The sequence below is a fragment of the Schistocerca americana genome, chromosome 4 (assembly GCF_021461395.2).
Source record: "Schistocerca americana isolate TAMUIC-IGC-003095 chromosome 4, iqSchAmer2.1, whole genome shotgun sequence".
NCBI lineage: Eukaryota > Metazoa > Arthropoda > Insecta > Orthoptera > Acrididae > Schistocerca > Schistocerca americana.
In genome coordinates, this window is record NC_060122.1 from 609,902,757 (window position 1) to 609,924,631 (window position 21,875).

The following is a 21,875-nucleotide window of genomic DNA, read 5'->3' on the forward strand; positions in this document are numbered from 1 at the left end:
CTTCCTGCACTCCATATGTGAATGGAACCAGAGAAAGCGCTAATAAACAGTACAGTGGGGTGTATCCTCTGCCATACACTTCACAGTGGTTTGTAGAGTACAGATGTAGATGTAGATGGACATGAAGGTAACAGACCTCTCCCCGTTTCCTGTTACCTTTTGCAAACAAGACCAAGTTTATCCAGTGTTTATTGTAAACAAATTTAAACTAGGGAAGGCAATTTCCCTTCTAATGAACTTTCACTGTTAAAGCAGAATATTACTGGAAATGTGGTACTTTTGTAATATTAACTGGAAAAGGCACTAACACACCCATTTGCTCTTTAATATTGTGAATACCCCAATTAACAACTTAAATTTATGGCAACACAAAATGACAGTATCTTGTCTGCAACTAAAGATGTGCTTCCTCACTCCATTCCACCCTGATAGATATAAGCTGGCAGCTTGCTACTGAATAAGAATTAAGTGTGCATAAAATTTATGAAGAAAAATATGACAAAGAAACTGTTATCTAGCTATATAGTTTGAAATATGTTGAAAATTCCTCTGTTACTATGTATCTAACTTGTTTAAAAGCAAAATAAATTAGCCGTTCATGACAGTAAAGAGAAGTCAATACAAGTATTTGTAGGAAATTATGTTTCAATATCTGTCAGTCATGGCCTTGACAACAGATTATTACTACAAAAAACATAACCACTTTGGCAATGGACTGGTCTCTGCTGACAGTGTGTGCACACTATTAATCGTGCAGAGGAAGATAAACACTTAAAACTTTTAATGAAATTACACATAAATTCACAATGCTTAATTTTCCCTTACCCTGCAAAATCAGCATTGAGGCAGGTTGCGTTGGATCTAGTTCATCAATGCAGTTACTATCCTTATCATAAGCATCAAGGATGGGAGTTGTAGGTTGTGCTGCAAGTACATTTCTGTCTTCAGGAAGCCTTGTCTTTGCAGGGGTCTGTGGTAATGGATGAATACCAGGAACTCCAGGGCTGACAATGACATTGCCACCGCTTACAGGAGAGCCATAATTTTGTCTCAAACATTTTTTATGCCTCATATTTTCTGTTCTTCTCAACAGATCTCTTACAACACGACGGCCTCGCATGAGCATACACAAACTTTCAGTATTGGTAATTTTTCCAGCACTAGCCTCCCCTGTTTCATTCACTTTTAAGTTACGTTTACAGAGTTTCTTTGCTGTTCTACTATTACTTCTTTTGGCTGACACAGGAATTCGTTTTGGTGTGACAAAACTGTCACCACTGTCAGTCTTATTAGCAGACCTAACAGTTGAGGCAGGTGTACAGTGACTTTCACAGTTTTTAGGTTCAATGTCATCCCACTGTAAAAACCCATCAGCTTCATTTAATTCGGGGCAGTCAGCAAAGAAATCATGTTGAGGATTATAAGTCCTAATGCATTTATTGGCAGATCTTTTTGAATGAGAATTTTTTTTGCCTGTGGACAGTGGAGTACCAATCAATGCCACAGGTGATAAAGCACTATCATTTTCTTCATCACTGTCACTATCTCCAGATTCTTCACTGCTTGAACAATGGTTGCTTTCCAGCACTTCCATGGCTTCTGCTTCATTCTCCTCAGCACCTGATCGTAAAATGGAAGAAATCTGGTGTCTTCTGTGCCCCACACTGTTTACACTGTCACAGTCTTGTCCGTACCTTTCACAATCTTCGGCCAAACATGTTTGCATTATACTTGGAGACTCAAATGACTCATTACAGAAACTCACTGAACTAACTTCTAATGCATTTTCTTCAGAAGTTTCTTCTTCTGCATGATTTGCTTCCAATTCCTCATCCATGGCCATCTGGAACAAATAAGAATTATAGTCTACTCTTGCTCTTTCGCTCTTTCTATACACTTGACACACATTAAACACAATGGTATACACTATAGTTAATAGCACTTTAAAGAAAAGTAAGAGACGTTCAACTGTTACACAAGGATGCAACAAGCATGATCAGCATAATGAAATGCTTCGCCTTTTACATTTGGTAGCTTTGTTTCCATTTTTGTTCTACTTTTTTTATACATGTTTTTCGGAAACTTATTGTGGAGTGGGTTCACCTTAGCGTAAGCAAAGCAATGAATGAAATGCATACTTTCTGTAGGTTATAAAAATAAACAGCACATTACCTTAGAATATTTCTTAATAAACAGCACATTACCTTAGAATATTTCTTTTATTATTAAAAAATTATCTACATGCAAGAGCTCGCATTAAAACCTAGGATATCATGAAAGTCTTTTAGTCACAAAATTACTGATACACAGTAAAATGGCGAATAAACAACACATCTACTCATCTTATGGTGTGTGTCAAGAGGGCATTACTGATACCTCATACCTCCTCCCCCCTCTTCCTGTTCAATTATGAAATAATAGCTGAGAAGAACAGCTGTCAGTAACTCTCCTTATGGGCCCTGATCATCCTGTTGTGGTCATTTTGCACAATGTGGAAAGGAGAAAGTATTATGTTGCCCAACACTTCTCAGAATGTACACTCTCTAATAACAATACACTCCTCCATGGCCACAATTTCTTCTCTTAGCATCTGCTTGGTGGTCCACTCCCTAACACTATTGTGCTTCAAAACTGTGACAAAAGGCAGTGCCCTACTTTGGATCTCCTACCTCTGCTATTTGTCATACCTCGTAATGGCCCCAGAAAGACAAACAATACTAAAATTGTGTGTGTGGATAAATTAAATTTATTTAGGGTTCTTCCAATGAACCACAGTTTCGAGGTTGCTTTTCCTACCTGCAGTTCTACATTGTCATTTGATCTTAAGTCACATGTAACCACACAAAGAAAATGGAATGACCATAACATAAAACGCAGATGGCAATATTTATGAGAAACTCTCTCAAGAATAAACACCAAATTATAATTTCTCTGTGGTGCAGTTTCATTCTTCCAGAAATAAAGTAGAATAAAAAAGTAAATATATGAAGGAGGGTGTGAGGATAACATAAAGATGAGGACTGTAACACAGTCATGAAAGTTACGGAGATCTACTAAGTGCAAAGACTGCTTTGATGCAGCTCTCCACACTGAACTATTCTGTCCAAGTCTCAACATTCCTGTGTAACTACTAGAGCTCTGCATTTCGATGAAAACAACCGCTCGAGCGTTTCCCATTTCATGCTGCTGCTCAACGGCTGGGAAAGGCCCACACTGCGATACAGCTGTGGCTGTCTAATTCACCATGTGGCCGGTTGTCCTCCACCTCTCGGTTATCGGCTGGACTGTCGAGCACTGCCGGGCGCTCGAGCGTACTCACAATCTCGGACGGTGACAGTACAACCGCCGCACGCTCTACAGTGCCGAATCGCATTAGAAACCGTGTGTAAATGCAGTTGACGACCTGGCTTTGAGCAGCACAGACAGCGTTATGGATAAACCAAGTATAGGTTGTAAATGTTCCATTCATGAAACGAAGAGAAGTATTATGGAGAGGATTAGGAGCAGCTCATTAGTCCTGAAGAAGAAAGACATGTTGGAAGGAGAGGCGAAAAGTGAAGCTTGGAAATCGTTTGCACTTTTAGTGGATCCTGTCACGCAGGCTTCTGCTGGTTTCGTGCAATGTACCACATGTGATACCATACTTTCATACCAGTCAAGCACAACAGGTATGATTCGGCACTGCAAAAGTAAATGCGGAGCAAAATTCCACCGGTCAAGTAGCATAAAGAAAGTAGTTGTTGATAGGTTGGTCGATATGAGTGGAATAGATTTGCTACCGTTAAATACTTGTAGTAAGATTGGCTTCAAGAATTATTCAGAGGAGCTCATCAATGTTGGCGCCACTTACGGCAAAGTCAGTATAGAAGATGTTCTTCCGCACCTTACCACTGTATCGCGGCATATTAAAGAAAAGGCAGACAAAATACAGGTGACAATGGGGCCCAAGCTAATATGTGCCTTGAAGAACAAAATGTGCACTTTAGATGCTGATCTGTGGTCTTATAACTACGTTTTGGTAACAACCGAGTTTCCGGACGTACCTAAGACAGGAGAGAACATACGGCACGAAATCGAAGGGCGGATGCTTGAGTTAGGAATTAACAAGAATGATCTTACAAAATGTTACCTCGTCACCGACCAAGGAGCTAATATGAAGAAGGCACTTGAATCTTACGACCGTTTGCCTTGCTTTGATCACTGCTTGATGACTGCGCTTCGTCACACATTTCAAGAGATGTTTTTAGAAGACGAAGCCCCTGAACTCCTGTCGTGTCTACTACCAGCAAGAGCTATAGTAGGCTATTTCAAGAGATTGGGTCACTCGGGGTGTCTGCGGCACTCTGTGAAGCAAGAAGCTGTAACCCGGTGCAACAGTATACTGTTAATGCTCAATTCCGTCGTAAGTCAAATTGACGATATTCGAGATCTACTAGAATCCCGGGGGCAATCGACACTCTTAGAAACCTTTCAAGAAGGGTGCGTACGAGACATTGTCATTTTTCTAACCCCCTTTAAAAAAGCGAGTTTGGATTTGGAAACTGCAAAGATAACAACGCTGGAACGTGTGCTGCCGTGGTACAAGAGTCTGTTACATCATTGTGAACCAATAGACGGTGACAACGAGGTAAGAACACTTTCTATAGGTTACAATCCTTTATACAACTGTTGAATTATCAGAGTGCAGTTATGTATATTGGGTTTCCTTTTCAGCTCATGGCGAAAATAAAAATGAGAGCAGCATACTTTATCACAGAGAAGTGCAAAATTGAGGCTATCCATTATGTTGCCACGGTTCTATGCCCATCACGGCATCATTTGAAGAAACTCACAGCAGACGAAAAGCAAGCCGCGTATGCTGAAGTTCGACAATTGTACTCAGAACTCCCGGAAAATGGTAAGGTTCATTCACTGAAACCGAATGTTTGTTTGTCTAATCTGCCATCTTTCATTAGATCAACATTTATTACGTCTATAATGTGATATTTGGGAAAGGTTTCGCAGCTTAAACATTCCACAATGCATTTTGATATAATTTGTGCGATATATATAAAATGTAACCGTAAATATAGTCGTTTAGTAACCAGTAATTCTAACTACGGTGTACACATATTGAAGGTGACAGGAATATCTTACGGATGTTTTCATTCATGTTTAGAGTCCATTCAAGCAAACAGTGACCAAGTTCTTCCCATGAAAAAGTCTAGGATGGACTGGAGTTTGGATGAGGACGACGAAGATGGACACACAGTTACTACCAATGAACTCGACAGGTACCTTTCGCTCTCCAAATCCGACTGTAGCTGTGCCGAAGGCCAAATTTTGCAGTGGTGGAAAACGCACACGGGGTTATTTCCAAGGCTGTCGGTAGTAGCCAGAAGAGTTCTCTGTATTCCTGCCACTAGTGCTGCCAGCGAGAGAAATTTTAGCCAGGCCGGTCACCTGCTGTCCAGCAGAAGATCGAGCCTGGAATCAGACAAGGTGGATGATCTCTTATTGATCCATCACAATTACGTAAGTATTGACAACATACCACGTAATCACAAGGAAGGAAACATTCCTCAAACTCTATAAATGTATGCTTCCACTTTCGTTGACATCACAGGAAGGAGTTCAAACCGCCAGCTGTAGTAATAGCTCCAGGAACACAAATGACGCCTATGTATCAGGGAGCACCAATGATGAAAAACGAATTGTATAGTCATGATTCACTTGTAACGTTATTTACAGGTCATAATTTTTCAGGAATTAATGTTTGTGCAACAAAATTTTGTGAGTATTACTTTTAACTCCGTCATTCCTTCCCGATCCTGCATTCAATATTAGTACAAAGTACACGTGGCAGAGTTTGGAGATAGGCTACACATAGCCCATGATTAGACTACTGTGTTCACGTTTGTCTACCGAACGGAACAAAATACTAAATACAGACATTACAGTTTTTAACGTTATAATTACTGGAATACACGATAACCTCAAAGGTTAAACTTCAGTAGTCTGCAACATATTAACAAACATCAAATGTAACATATACAAGTGTATTATTTAGGTCGTAGAACTGGTAGTAAACAACGAAAGACATTTGTAAAAGAAATAAGTGAGCGGTTAATGTGAAGCGGTGGCCTCTGATCTCAAGGAGTGTGACGGAGCACCGCTCACTGGCACTGAGTCCACTGGTTACTGGCTACCGGTCGAGCGTCTGGCGCACTCGGCCAAGCGCTGGCGATCGGCTGCCCACAGCCGGCGGAAGAGAACACTCGGCCGCATACTCCCGAGAGCCAGAGGGGCGAGCGGGACTCACCAGTAAAACTCAGAATAATGCAGACCTCTAGTAACTACCACAACCTTAATCTACTCAAATCTGCTTTTGCAGTCAAATTTTGTTCTCACTCTTCAATGTGTACTCTCCTGTCCCCGCTCTGTCCCTCCCTCCCACTTATCTCTCTTAAAGTAACTCTTCCTTGATGCCTCAGAAAGTGTGCACCGATCTATCTTTCCTATTGGTAAAATTATGCCACAAGCTCTTTTCTCTCCAATCAGATTCAATGTCTCTTCATTAGTTACATGATCTACCCACATAACCTTCAACATTCTTCTGTAGCACATTTCAAAAGCTTCTGTTATCCTTTTTCACGTATGATCACACTCCAGACAAATACTTTCAGGAAAGATCTGTTGCAGGTGCATGGCTGTGGCCATTTACACCCTCGACTCTCCTGTGGCATGGTAAACCTGGAATGACGAATTATTATCCTGGCTGCAGAGAAGTAATGCTAACATAAGTTATCAAGGAAAACTTTGGAATCGTGTTATTGCGGCAGTAACTCTGAAATACTTAAGAATCTAATAAATTACCCTTATTTATATACTGGGGTCTCATGCTATACCAGCATGCCATGAAATCATTCCTTAAAGCTCAACTACATTTATTAGTACACCAATGTTTCTGTGATTGCACAGCTCCATGGAGAGAAAAAAAATAATTTAGGAAACTTCAGAAACAAATTAAAAGTATTAATCACCATAGGGTTCATGAAGGAACTGGAGGAACAATTCACGCTGCCATTCCTTGGTATCACTGTGCTACATGAATGCTGACACCTTAGTTCCAGCATCTAATAAATGCCTACTTACAGAGAGTTTCACCTGTACACCCTTAGCTACTGCCACAGTCATTCCAGAATATGGAAACTATAACACAATTTTCAGCAGGCAATGGCTGCAACCACCTGCAAATATCTCAAACCATTGCGGAAATGATACATATAAAGCACTTTAAGCAACTGGTAAGAAATTTTTGCATTTTGTTGCCTTTTGTTTGGGCAAATTAACACATCTTCTACAGACACAAAATGTTACAACTTTAGAATAAATTTATTTTATTTCCATCAATGATCAAAAAACGTTTGGTCCTTAGTCTACCAGTTTTACAACAGATCTGAAGACTGTCATTGCTGACCAAAACGGGTAGTATATGGACCAAACGTATTGTGATCACTGATGGAAATGATGTTGATGTTGTTGTTGTTGTTGTTGTTGTTGTCTTCAGTCCAGAGACTGGTTTTATGCAGCTCTCGATAATACACTATCCTGTGCATTATTCTTAATCGCCGAGTAACTACTGCAACCTACACCTTACCCTTTTAAATCAGCTTAGTGTATTCATCTCTTGGTCAACCTCTACAATTTTTACCCTCTATGCTTCCCTCTAAAACTAAATTGGTGATCCTTTGATGCCTTAGAATGTGTGCTACCAACCGATCCCTTCTTTTAGTCAAGTTATACCACAAATTCCTCTTCTCCCCAATCCTATTCAGTACCTCCTCATTAGTTACATGATCTACCCACCTAATCTTCAGCGTTCTTTTGTAGCAACACATTTCGAAAGCTTGTATTCTCTTCTTGTCTAAACTATTTATCGCCCATGTTTCACTTCCACACATGCCTACACTCCATACAAATACTTTCACAAGTGACTTCCTGACACTTAAATCAATAGTCGATGTAAACAAATTTCTCTTCTTCAGAAACGCTTTCCTTGCCAAAGCCAGTCTACATTTTACATCCTCTCTACTTCGACCATCATCAGTTATTTTGCTCCCCAAGTAGCAAAACAAACTGATCTACTACTTTCAGCATCTCTTTTTCTAATCTAATTCCCTCAGCATCACCTGATGTAATTCGACAACAATTCATTATCCTCGTTTTGCTTTTGTTGATTTTCATCTTATACCCTTCTTGAAGACACTGTCCATTCCGTTCAACTGCTCTTCCAAGTCCTTTGCTGTCTCTGACAGAATCACAATGTCATCAGCAAACCTAAAAGTTCTTATTTCTTCTCCCTGGACTTTAAATCCTATTCCAAATCTTTCTTTTGTATCCTTTACTGCTTGTTCAATATACAGATTGAATAACATTGGGGATAGGCTACAACCCTGTATTACTCCCTTCTCAACCACTGCTTCCCTTTCGTGCCCCTCGACTCTTATAACCGCCATCTGGTTTCTGTACAAATTGTAAATAGCCTTTCACTCCCTGTATTTTACCCTTGCCACCGTCAGAATTTGAAAGATAGTAATTCAGTCAACATTGTCAAAAGCTTTCTCTAAGCCTGCGAGTGCTAGAAACATAGTAGGTTTGCCTTTCCTTAATCTATCTTCTAAGATGAGTCATAAGGTCAGTATTGCCTCACATGTCCCAACATTTCTAGGGAATCCAAACTTATCTTCCCCGAGGTTGGCTTCTGCCAGTTTTTCCATTCGTCTGTACAGAATTCGTGTTGGTATTTTGCAGCAGTGACTTATTAAACTGATAGTTCGGTAATTTTCACACCTGTCAACACCTGTTTTCTTTGGGATTGGAATTATGATGTTTTTCTTGAAATCTGAGGGTATTTTGCCTGTCTCATACATCTTGCTCACCAGATGGTATAGTTTTGTCATGGCTGGCCCTTCCAAGGCTATCAGCAGTTCTAATGGACTGTTGTCTGCTCCCGGAGCCTTTAAGTATCATATCTCCTATTTCAGCTTCATCTATGTCCTCCTCCATTTCCCTAACATTGTCCTCAAGTATATCGCTTTTGTATACACCCTCTATATACTCTTTCCATCTTTCTGCTTTCCCTTCTTTGCTTAGGACTGGTTTTCCATCTGAGCTCTCGATATTCTCCAAAGGTCTCTCTAATTTTCCTGTAGGCAGTATCTATCTTACCCCCAGTGATATATCCCTCTACATCCTTACATTTGTCCTCTAGCCATCCTAGCTTAGCCATTTTGCACTTCCTGCTGATCTCACTTTTGAGACATTTGTAATCCTTATCGCCTGATGGAAATAAAGGAAATTCATTCTACACTGTCTGGATAACTGTTTTAATCAGCGACCATGTCACAGCTTGTGTTATATCTGTTCTCATCACGATTCCACCAAAATCTGACAATGATTTTACTTTGACATATATCACACAAACTGTTCATGAAGTACACTGTACTCCGTGTACCCAAAATGGTTGCCTACTCAAACTATCTTCTTAGACAAATACCTAAGCAAAGACACAAATCCTGTAATAAAATAGGTTATCTACAAAAAAGACTGAATTGATCACATTCATAGGCCAATAAGGAACTGCTTCAGTAAATGAAACACTGTTTAAATCATGTTGATAACATAACCTCTCATGTTATGTTTTATACCGGATGCTACAACAGAACTAAAGGTGGAATATTTATCTTCACACACAAAGACACAGCCACAATCATCAATCTACCTGGAAGCCAAAGTAGCTTTAGAACTAACAGAAATCATCCCAACTAAAAGCCATGAACATATACTTCAAATGGAAAAAACGACATGAATAATTCCTGGGATGAAAATTAATTTACTACAATTCCAGAAGTTACATTAAAGTAGCATGCAGACAAGATATTTTCTGGTGTCCAACTAGGACTTAAATTTCTGCTCTTCATAATAACTAAGGGTGGTGGTTTTAGATGTGTTCAGTGCCTGGACTCCCAGTCTGTTGGGCACAGTTACTAGTAGAGTGCAGTTTGAATCTGATGATGATGATGATGGATGAAATGATGAGGACAACACAAACACCCAGTTCCCGGGCACAGAAAATCCCCAACCGGGCCGGGAATCTAACCTGGGACCCCGTGATCCAGAGGCAGCAATGATAGCCACTATACCCACTGGACCAAGAGCTGCGAACTGCAGTTTGAGTCTGAGCTCTAATTCTAGTTTTTCTTTTTTTTCCCCCACATAAACAACTAAGGTCATATGCACCCATATCAGAACCTTAGAACACCCTAAGACAAAAAAGGAATTAAATGCAACTACACGTTGAGCCCAACTGATGGAAGGAAGAGAACTAAGAACAAGGACTTTGTCTTGGAGAAAGGTCCACAAAATATGCCGCAGAGACAACAGAGGTCCCAAACTAAAGATCACTACATCAGATATAGAGCTAAACACAGCCGACAGCCTGTGCATCATTTGCTGAAAGTCTTATAACCCACATGGCAAACATGCATTAGAACACAAATAGTTAAAAAAAAAAAAACGGGCATTCGGTCAGGAATAGCTGAACCGTTAAAGGTTTGTGACAAAGAGCCCAAAGTGATCAGGGATCACCACTTAACAACGGAGATCATCAGAAGGAATGGAAGAACCAGCAGGCCGAGTAGGAGGACTGCAGCCTTGGCAGCAGCATCAGCAGCCCTATTTCCCATCAGACCACTGTGACCAGGGACCCACATAAACATCACAATGATTCCCTCAAGAGTGAGTAACTGGAAGGTTTCTTGGACCCATTGCACTAAGGGATGGACGATGTATAGCACACACAGGCTCTGAAGAGGAAAAAATCAGAGCACATGACACAATTGAAAGCCTGTCACCAGATATACTGTGTGACCTGATACAGGACAAAGAGCTTGGCTGTAAATACTGAGAAGTGTTCCACAAGCTGACACCGAAAATGGTCAGTGCCAACGATGAAGGCACACCCGCCACCACGGTCAGTTTGAGAGCCATCAGTGTACACAGAGGTACTATCGCTAAGTTCCATGCAAAGCTTGAGAAACTTACAGCAATATATCGAATCTGGAATGGGATTCTTACAAAGTGACTGAAGTCCAAGATGTACATGTGCTGCCACATGAAACCTATGTGATGAGGGATTCACACCCATTGGAAAATGGCAAGTAGTGTGAAGTCAAGCTGCTGGAGCAATAGCCGAAAGTGAACTCCAGGAGGTAAAAGAGAAAAGGGACTTGCCCAATACTGGCGGTCAAAGGAGTCACTGAAGAAGCAGGCATAAGATGGGGAGCCAGGCACAGCAGACAAATGGCATGCATGTCTGTTGAGGCGAACTTCGTGGCAGTACGGCAGTGGCAGTTTGGCAGCTTCTGCATAGTGACTCTCAACCAGGCTAGCATAAAGGTGCCAGTGGCCAAATGGATGCCACGATGGTGGAATGTATTTAGAAGGCATAAGATGGATGACATACAGATGCATAGAAGAAACACCATAGTCTAGTTTCAAACAGACAAGGGCTCGGTACAAATGGAGGAGGGTTGTCTGATCTGCTCCACAGGAAGTACTGCAGAGGACATGGAGGACAATGAGGAACCAGATACAGTGGCCAGCCAGGTGAGACACGTGGGAGGACCAAGAAAGTTTCCTATCAAGCATGAGCCCCAGGAAATTTGTAGTTCCAGCAGACGGAAGAAAAACAGGTCCAAGATGTAAAGACAGTGGAAGAAACCAACAGCACTGCCAAAAATTCATACAAACAGTTTTGTCAGTGGAAAATCGAAAGCCATTGTCCACGCTCCATGAGTATACGCAATCAAGATATCGATGAAGACACCGCTAAAGGAGCCAAGTCCAAAATAAACTGCAGTAGATCACAATATCATCAACAAAACGAGAGCCAGAGATGCCCGGCAGGAGACACACTGTAATAGGGTTGATTGCTACAGAAAAGAGAATGATACTTAGGATGGAGAACAGAGGCAGCCCTTTTCTTGAACAAATGTGCCCGACAAGCCACACCTACCTTTAAAACTCTGTCTTTTAAAATTTTTTGAAGAAAACGGGGCAGGCAGCCCCTGAAGCCCCATATGTAGAGAGTACGAAGGCTACCAGTCCTCCAGCAGGTGTCGCAGGCTTTCTCTAAATCACAAAACATGGTCACAGTCTGCTATTTCCACAGAAAACCATTCATGACATGTGTTGACAAAGTGACAAGATGGTCAACTGCAGAACGGCACACTTGAAATTTACACTGTGCAGTGGTGCGAGACTCAAGCCACCATACCAGTCTGGCACGAATCAAATGTTTCATCATCTTGCAAACACAGCTACTGAGAGAAATGGGGCAGTAGCTACAAGGAAAGTGTTCGTCCTTAAGGTGCTTTTCCTTACCGGGCTTAGGTATGGGTATGACAGTGGCTTCATGCCAGCATCTGGGAAATTTGTCATCTGCCCAGATGCGACAGCATGCATGAAGGAGAAAGTGCTTGCTTGCAAGAGAAAGGTGCTGCAACACTCGAATGTGAACATCGTCTGGAAGATCAAGATGAAGTCAGAGCATGGTCTAGCTCCCTCATAGTAAAGGCAACATTGTAGTATTCACGATTATGGGAGGAGAAATGTATCACCCAAGCTGCCTCCACTTGTTTCCAATGGAGGAAGGCAGGGTTACAGTGAGTGGAGCTCGAAATGACTGCAGAATAGCAGCCCAAGGTGTTGGAGATAGCAATGGGGGTCCACAATGACATCATCTGCTTGCTATAGTTGGGCAGGAAACTGAGGAATGGGTCTTGGTCCCAGAGAGCCGTTGGAGGTTGGCCCATATGACCGAAGAGGGAGTGAAACTGTTAAAAAGAATCAGTAAATTAAATCCAGCTAGCTTTTTTGCTATCCCAAAGAATGCAAAGACACTGGTTGTGCAGCTGTTTATAACAAATGCAGCTCGCCATTGTAAGATGATGGTCAAAAAGGTGGACAGCACATCTCCGGGTGTGAGTTGCTTCGCAGCATGGCTCAATCCACCAAGGGACAGGGACACAGCATGGTGAAGGTGAAGTGCGAGGAATTGAACATTCTGCAGCAGTAAGGATAATATTTGTAAGATATTCCACCTGGTCATCACACAAAGACTGCCTGGCAGGAGTAAAGTCTCCAGTTAGCCTTTGAAAGTTGCCAATTTGGTTTACACATAAGTAGGGTAGGAGTTAACAAGCACACAGGAAATAGTCGCTCGCGTACATGTCTGAGAGAACGGGCCACTCAAGACAACAAGCAAGCTGGGCAATGCAGAAGGAGACTCCAAATGGGAATAGGTGAGCGTGGAGTCTTAAAAGAGCATGGGTGCTCCTGTGTTAAGATAGAAAGGTTAAGTTGATTAAGAAGGTCAGCCAAGAGGGCACCTCTCGAACAGGTTTTGGAAGAGCCCCAAAGAGGGTGGTACAAATTAAAGTTACCAAGCAGCAAAAAGGGTTGAGGGAGTTGCCCAATAAGCTGGAGGAAGTCTGCCCAGGTGACACCGAATGATGGAGGAACGTAAACGGAAAAAAGGGAAAAGGTGAAGTGAGGAAGAAAATGTTGACTGCAACAGCTTGAAGCTGGGTAGTCAGGGAGGTGTTTTGACTATAAACATCACTCTGGATGAGCAGCATGACTCCCCGATGAGATGGAATGCTGTCCTCGGGGGGAAGATCAGAGAGGTCGTGAGGACGCAATTTTTTTTCCTCAAGACACAGAACAAGTGGCCACTGCAATTCCAAGAGCAGCTGTAATTCCTCCTTGTTGGATCTAATGCCGTGAACATTCCACTGTGGGAGATTCATGACAGGGAAAGGGAGGAGGGCAAAAATGAAGGGGTGGCACCTCAGTGGCTGCCTAGAGCCAGCCTTAGAAGACTCACTGCTACAGTACACAGAGGCTAGAGGATCCTGCTCCATGAGATCTTCAGGGGTGTTGGCATTTTCTGTCTGTCAGCCTGTGGAGTCCAGGGTGACAGTATCACACAGCGACAATGTTGAAGACGATATCTGAGTCGGCGGAAGAGAAGACCGTTTGCCTTCGATTTCTTGGAGCCTTTGCAATTGGCAGGTGAAGACTCAGATGTTTGCTGGTTGGAGGGACTCTTCGCAGGGTAGTCATTCTGTCCTTTCCAGCCTGCCAGTTGTGTTGAATGTGATTTCACCACCGGAGGCAAAAATTTGGTGCCTTGTTGCACAACTTGAGGAGGAGACAGAAATGCTACCATGGCACTGGGTGATTTTACAACTGTGGTGCTGAATTTGAGGTCCCAAGTTTGCGTGGCCATGTCCTCTGTGGAACGAGGTGTAGTAAAAAGTGTCATATGGTAAAACGCTTGCGAGCGACAGGGTAAGGCACTTTTTCCTTCACACAGATGGCCCACTCAAAGATACATGGGACATTCTCAGGATGAGGCTGCTTGGTCACTATTACAAATCAATACGGGGGGAGGCGGACACGTACCCTCGTGATCATCCCTACCACAAGAAACACATTTGGGTGGGTTTTGACAGGACGTTCGAGTGTGGTTATAAAGTTGACACTGGTAGCAGCACATCCAGTTCGGAATGTATGGTTGGACCGTGAAGACTTCACAGCCTGCTTTGATCTCTGATGGAAGCACTACTCTATGGACTACACAACAGTGTAGTCTTTAGTGCCTGAACGGAAGCAATAACGGACGAGTGTCACTAAAATGCAACAAGTGCAAAAATAAGACTAAAATTAAAGGTGACAGTCTACATAGGCAGTGTGCATGTCAAACGTAGCAAAGTGGAAAGCAGCATGTAAAGAGGAGGACTGCAACAGAACATAGGGGAAGGGGTTAAAATAAAATACATAGCACATGTTCGGAACTGGCCTATTCATCATCATCATCATCATCATCATCATCATCATCATCATCATCATCATCATCATCATCTTGGACAGTTTCCAGCCACTGGCTGGGTCTGTCGGGAACACAAGCCTCTCCATCGTGTTCTGTCTTTCCACCATTCCCCCTCTTCCACCTTCGTCCAGTTCTCTCCTCTTCTCGTCACACATTCCTTCACTCCCTTCACCCATCTATCTCTTGGTCTTCCTCTGGGCCTCTTCCCCTCCAGTTGCAGATCAAACATCCTCTTTGGAATTCTTCCCTCATCCATTCTCTTCATGTGTCCATACCACTGCAGTCTTGATTTTTCTATCCTGTCCTGTACTGGTTCCTCCTTTAGTCTTTCCCTCACATACACATTTCGCAATCTGTCTCATCTTGTTACACCCAACCTGATCCTCTTGAACTTCATTTCACTAGCCTGTATTCTACTTTTGTCGCTTTTGTGCATTACCCATGTCTCACTTCCGTATGCCAATATGGGGACAAAGTAGGTTCCGTATATAATTCCCTTGGATTTCTGTGGCACCTCCTTGCTCCAAATAAGCCCCCTAATGCATTTGTAGAACTGCCCTGCTTTTCTGCACCTTTCATTTATTTCCATTGCGTTTCCCCCCTTACTTTCAATCACACTTCCCAGGTACTTTAAGTTCGCTACCACTTGTAGTTTTCCCCCTCCACAAGTTATATCCACATTTGGCCTATTCGTCTTCCTTGTAGTGACAATTATTTCACTTTTCTTTGCAGAGAAATGCATTCCATATTGTGCTGCCGTTGCCTCCCATGCATCTAACTGCTCTTGCACCTCCTTCTCGCAATTTCCCCATAACATCAGGTCATCGGCAAAAAGCACTGCTTTCATTTTATGATCTCCAATTGCATCTGACACTTGCTGTAGGATTTCATCCATAACAATAATAAACAATAAAGGCGAAAGTGCACTTCCCTGTCGCAGCCCATTTTCCAGCTTGAACCATGCAGTACGTTCCCTCCCCACTTTCACACAACTCTCACTTCCCTCATACATTTTTCTGACTTTTCGTGTTGTCTCTTCATCTATCCCTTTTGCGTTCAGCACATCCCAGAGCCTGTCCCTACAGATACTGTCATACGCCTTCTCAATATCTAAAAAGGCCATGATTAAGTCCTTCCCGTACTCATAGTGCCTTTCCTGCAGTTGCCTTACCGCAAATATGAGGTCCGTTGTTGATCTTCCCGGTCTGAAACCGTACTGCTCCTCTTGCAGTCTACTTTCAATACTGCTTCTTATTCTCTTCTCCAGGATCTTTTCATAGATTTTTCCACAGTGGCATAGCAGGGTGATTCCTCTGCAGTTCTCACATCTCCTTTTATCCCCTTTCTTGAAGATCGGGACTATAATTCCTTTCTTCCAATCCTCAGGAATTCTGTTCTCCTTCCACACCACCCTCAGCACTCTGTATAGCCACTGGGTTCCTACTTCTCCTGCTGCTCGTATCATATCCACTGTTACTTCGTCCCAACCTGGTGCCTTGCCCCCTTTCATCCTCTTTATGGCTTCTTCCACTTCATTCCAAGTTAGATCATCAATTTCCCCACTATTATCATCGTCTGCTGCCTTAGGCTCTCCATCACTGTTAGTTACCCGCTTGGCGGCATTCAACAGATCTTCAAAGTACTCCTTCCAAATCTTTTTGAGCTCATGCATTTCCTCCACAACTCTTCCATTATTATCCATGATCCTCAGGCACTCGCTTCTGTCGTTCCTCTTATTTCTTACCATGGTGTAACTGGCCTATTACAAGAATAAAAAGGAGTGGTCAGCCACTCGGCAACACACTAAAAATTCCAACCTAAAATTTTAGGCTGAAGCCCAGAAACATCACAGTACCTTAGAACTTTTTTGACACTCGCCTTGACATCAGCTAAAATCGAGGGCAGATAATATTAACTTCCGCCCTGACAGAACGATATAAATCACACTCCACTAAAATGTGGCATACAGTGATTTGTACACCACAGGCATCACACAGCGGGGGTTCCTCTCGCCGTAGTAAGAAGGCATGAGTACGAGGACAGTGCCCTATGCGAAGACGTGTAAGGGTCACTTCGTCCCATCTAGGTGACCGGCAGGAGAAACACCACGGCTGGATGGTGGATTTCACCAACCGCAGCTTATTTTCCCTCACCGCCAGCCATTCAAGCACTACTCTATCAAATGTGGAAAAAGAGCGTGTGTAAGCACGAAGGATGCATCGACCTTTTTCATCACCCGATGCACTGCAGTGAGGTGATCAGATAGGTAAGTTTGGCTGTCTCCTTCGGTCAGACCATTGAGCAGCTGAGTGTAAATAAGACCAAGCATTTGATGGGCCTCAACACACACAGGATAGAGGTGGAGGAGCAAAACTGCAAGCAAGTGCTGTGCTTGAGAATCACAAATAGTCTCCAAAAGCAAAGTGCCATTGCATAAACAAGAGCAGGATTTTACAGGGCTGAATGTATTCTGTGGACAGACTGTTCTGAATAATAAATGTATTAACCGTAGCAAAGGACTGACCTCCTTCAGTACGCAATACCACGAGGAGCCGAGTTGCAGCTCGGGGAATCTGAGTCTTTACTCTCATTCTGTTTATGTTAAGTAGACATAATAGACTGAGATGGTGATTGGCTCATTGTGAGAGAATCCCTCATGATTGCCAGGGTCTCCGATGGTGTGCTTCTTCCAACTAGGCACAACAGGAAGGTAACAGCTCAGGCAATCACTCCTCCCTGGGCCTGGCCTGTACCAGGGGGTACGCGTGAACCCTACCTGTCAACCCAGAACTGGGAATTATGCGTTACCCAGTCACCTATTATGTGTCAGACATATGGGCCGGCCTTCAGGAGTGCACAGGGAAGAAGAACAAACAAAGAGGAACCTCAAACCTCAAAGCAGAGTTAGGATAGGAGGTAGGAGATAGAGGACAATGAAAGAGGGGGGGAGATTCAACGGTGACAGCAGAGGTGAAGGCTACCCAGTCTGCCTTGTTTAAAGCCCATCTGGGTAGGCGTTCGTGGGAATGATGCTGGGGGAGTGACAGAAAGATACAGAAGTGGTCACTACCACACAGGTCATCATGTGCTCTCCAGTTGATAGATGGAAAGTCCTCAGCTGCAAATTGATAAGTCAATTGCTGAGTAACTACCATGAGCCACACTGAAATGTGTGGCAGCCCCAGTATTTAAGAGGCAGAGGTCGAGTTGGGGCAGTAAATTTTCAACATCTCTGCCATGACCAATAAGCACGGTGCAACCCCACAAGGGGTTATGGGCGTTAAAATCTCCCAGACGTAGGAAAAGTTTTGGGAGTTGATTAATCAGTGCAGCCAATTGATCAATCAGTGCAGCCAATACAATCATGAGTACCGCACCATCTGTAGGGAGATATACGTTGCAGACAGTTATTTCCTGCGTCGTCTGTATCCTGACAGCCACAGCTTCAAGAGGAGTTATAAGGGGCACAGGTTCACTACATGCCGAGTTCAGAACATAAATGCAAACTCCACCTGACACACTATTATATTCACTATGGTTCTTGTAATATCCCCTGTAGCCACTGAGGGCAGGGGTCCGCATTGCCGGGAACCATTCCTGGAGGGCAATGCAGAAAGCAGGTGTAAAGCTTAACAGTTGCCACAGCTCAGCCAGATGATGAAAAAAACTGCTGCAATTCCACAGGAGGATGACGTGATCGTGACACTGGGAAGGCATGAAACACTCAATGAGGCAGTCTACATCTCACTGTCACCTGCTGCAACCGACTCACTTCCTGAACAGGCTATATCCATTGTGTCTGAGGGTCTGGTGAGATCTAGATCCTCTGCAGACGCCAGAATCTTCACTTCATCGTCAGATGCAGAGCTTGTAGGCAGCGGTGGTGTGGGTGCCACCACAATTCCCTTGGGCTTGGGGGTCTTCTTTTGGGATCTCTCTCACTTGTCCTTGGGCTTCTCTGGCTGGGAGGCCTTCACTGATTCAGTCTGCGGGACCAAGAAAGACCAGCTACTTGTGGGCACTTCAGCCACTGACGGGTGTCATCTTTCTCACTAGCAGAAACCTGGGAAGGGAGTGACCCAAGGGACCCCTTCCTAGTGAGAGGACCTGAAGAAGACTTACGCTTCTCCGGCTGGGAAGTGGGGGAGACACTACTTCCAAGGTAGGTGGTGCGGGAGCAACAGGAAGGGAAGTGCCCCCCCCCTCCCCCCACCATCAAGAGGGCAGGTGTAGTCTGCCGGCTCTGAGAGCCGACTGGAACTCGTGAAACTGATGGGGCTGCAACTGTTTTTGTAGCAGCGGCATAAGAGGTGGTCATAGCCACAGGATGTAGGCGCTCAAATTTCCTCTTGGGCTCAGTGTAGGTCAGTCGGTCCAGGGTCTTGTATTCCATGATTTTCCTTCCTTGCTGTAAAATCCTGCAGTCTGGTGAGCAAGGGGAATGATGCTCTCCGCAGTTGACACAGATGGGAGGCAGGGCACATGGAGTATTGGGATGGGGTGGACGTCCACAATCTTGACATGTGATGCTTTAAGTACAGAGGGAAAACATATGCCCAAACTTCTAGCACTTACCTCGGACCTATTCTAACCCCCGGGCCCGACAGAGGGCAGACATGTAATTTTACCTTTATGCAAGCGCTTGCATGCCACAGATGGAACAGTATTTGCAGAAGATGCAGATTTTGATAGAGGATGCACCAGTGTGCATGCCCATGCCAATTTCTGCTACAAACCTGAGACTGTTAGCTAGCAGTGTCCAATGGCGAGCACTCACCTGAAGATGGCTGAATGGTTGCCACTCGAAGTATTGTGGCAGGAAGTCAATATGATCCGGCAGCAACCCCAAAACCTCATAGAATATTCAGTACACCACGAAACTTCAAGAATCACAACCAAAACATTTCTGGGGTAGACTTGAGAGATACCCGATAATCAGCTCAAGGAGTTGCTACAAACAGAATATGCATTTGAGATTGGTGGAATCAGCAATTTCCTTATGGCCCCAGAAGGGAAGAATCATAGAACTGGGACCACACCACTGAGGGTGCTGAAAGGAAATTGTAAGTACACAGACAAGAAGGGGCACATGAAGGTCCTTTCACGGAACATCCAATCGTATCCCAGCTGATCTACCTGTTTCTGGGTGATTTGTAAATGGTCTGAACTGCTGGTTGTGAAACAGAGTCAAATAAAGCGGAAAGGTAGTCAGCTGACAGATTGTGACTGTACAGTTCATCAGGAGTTGCTGGCATGTGACGCTCGGTGGTGTGAAACAGCTTTCACCCGGAGGCTGTCAAATGGTCTTTGTACAGAAGGCTTCAGTTGCAAACCACACACCACTGTGGTTTAACAAGCTCAGTACTTACGATACTGCCAACCTGCATGTAACACATCCATAGTCCATGGAGGATAAAATCAAAGTTTTGTTAACTTATTGTCAAATAAATGAGCTACAAATCCGAAAGTTTCAACAACTTCAAGTAACTTTTAAACCAGGTGAAGTTATGGGTGTAGATGCAGTCCTCAGTCAACAGAAGTGCATGGTGCAAGTTTGCAGAAGAAAATTTATATCCATGATTCAAGTACACTTCTGTACTTTCTGTAAGGTTCCCTGAAGATGCACTTTGCGATGCAGAACTGTAATACAGGTAAATCTCCTCCAGATACAGTGACGGTGACATGGTATGTTCCACTGCAATCATGATACCATAGACTGCAATGGCAAAGAAGGTTATGCTCAGAACAAATCTCTGAGGGACCCAGTTTCCTGTACATATTAGTTGCTGACCTACATGCAAAACAGTCAAAGGGATAGAAAATTCTGAATGAAAATGGGTAGGTAGCCCTGGACACCCGACTCTTGTAGAATACTCAGAATGTGATGGCACTAAGTGGTATCTTATGCCTTCTGCAGGTCAATGAACACAGCAATCAGGTGATGTGCAAAAACGTCAGGCAGATTCCACATAAATCAGTTGGTCTGTGGTGGACTCGAATCCCAAAACCAACTTTGAAATTACGACAAAAGTCCTCTGGTTTCCAGGCATCGAAATAGTCATTGGTTGACCATTCTTTCAAATAATTTACACAGTCTGTTTGTTAGACAGTTGGTCAATAATTAGTCAAATTTGAGGGTCTTTTGCTGGTTTCTTGATAATAATAACAACAATAATAATAATAATATCCCATCATTGAGCGGAGGGAGGCGTGGAGGGAGTTCTGTAGAGGGATGGTGTCTGTGTTGCTGAAGTGGCCTTTGAAGCTCTCTGATAGCAACAGCTATTTCTTCAGACTACAATAGCACACGTTTCCCAAAAGGAAAGCCTGAAGAACAGGGTATCATTGTACCACTCCTTTAATACCCTCCTCTTGAATGATTCCAAAAGCTGATCTGGAGGTAAAATCTTGCCAGTTGGCTTTCTGGCATGGCCAATGAGGTACATGTTTCATTGGGCAGTGAAAGAGAGAGTGATAGGAAAGTAGTCACTGTTGCAGAGGCCCCATGGATGTAGCATTCGATCAATTGTGAGTGTCTGGGCTGCAGACTGTAGTATCTATTACTGAGAAAATGTTCCATGGGCCTTAATGAAATGTGTAGTAGATGTAGTGTCAAGTGGGCAGACTTCCAGTCCTGAAATTAATCACTCTATTACTTGGCCCCTGTTAGATGTGGTTTGGCTGGTACACAGAGCAATGTGGGCACCTGAATTCCCCCTGTAGGAGAAAGGATGGAGGCATCTGTCCCACTTGTTCCACCAGCTAGTGACGTAATACAGGGTAGGAGAAATAAAAGTGACCAGAATGAGTGGTATGATTTGATGTGAATTTGTGGCAGCATTAATGGAGGAGGAAAAGACCTGCAGTTACTTCCAACAGGATGGGGCAACTGCCCCTACAGCTGGCCAAACTTTTGAGCAGATTTACACAATCTTTA

At 43.4% G+C, this 21,875-nt stretch overlaps 1 protein-coding gene across 3 annotated transcripts in view; it reads right to left on the minus strand.

Annotated features, from left to right (window-relative positions):
* Positions 1-21,875, minus strand: part of LOC124612418 — a 242,762-nt gene that overhangs the window by 207,646 nt on the left and 13,241 nt on the right. For all 3 annotated transcript variants that reach the window (XM_047140622.1, XM_047140621.1, XM_047140623.1), the window contains exon 2: positions 826-1,843. In XM_047140622.1, the coding sequence (XP_046996578.1) occupies positions 826-1,843 (1,018 nt within the window). The remainder of the gene's footprint in view (positions 1-825; positions 1,844-21,875) is intronic.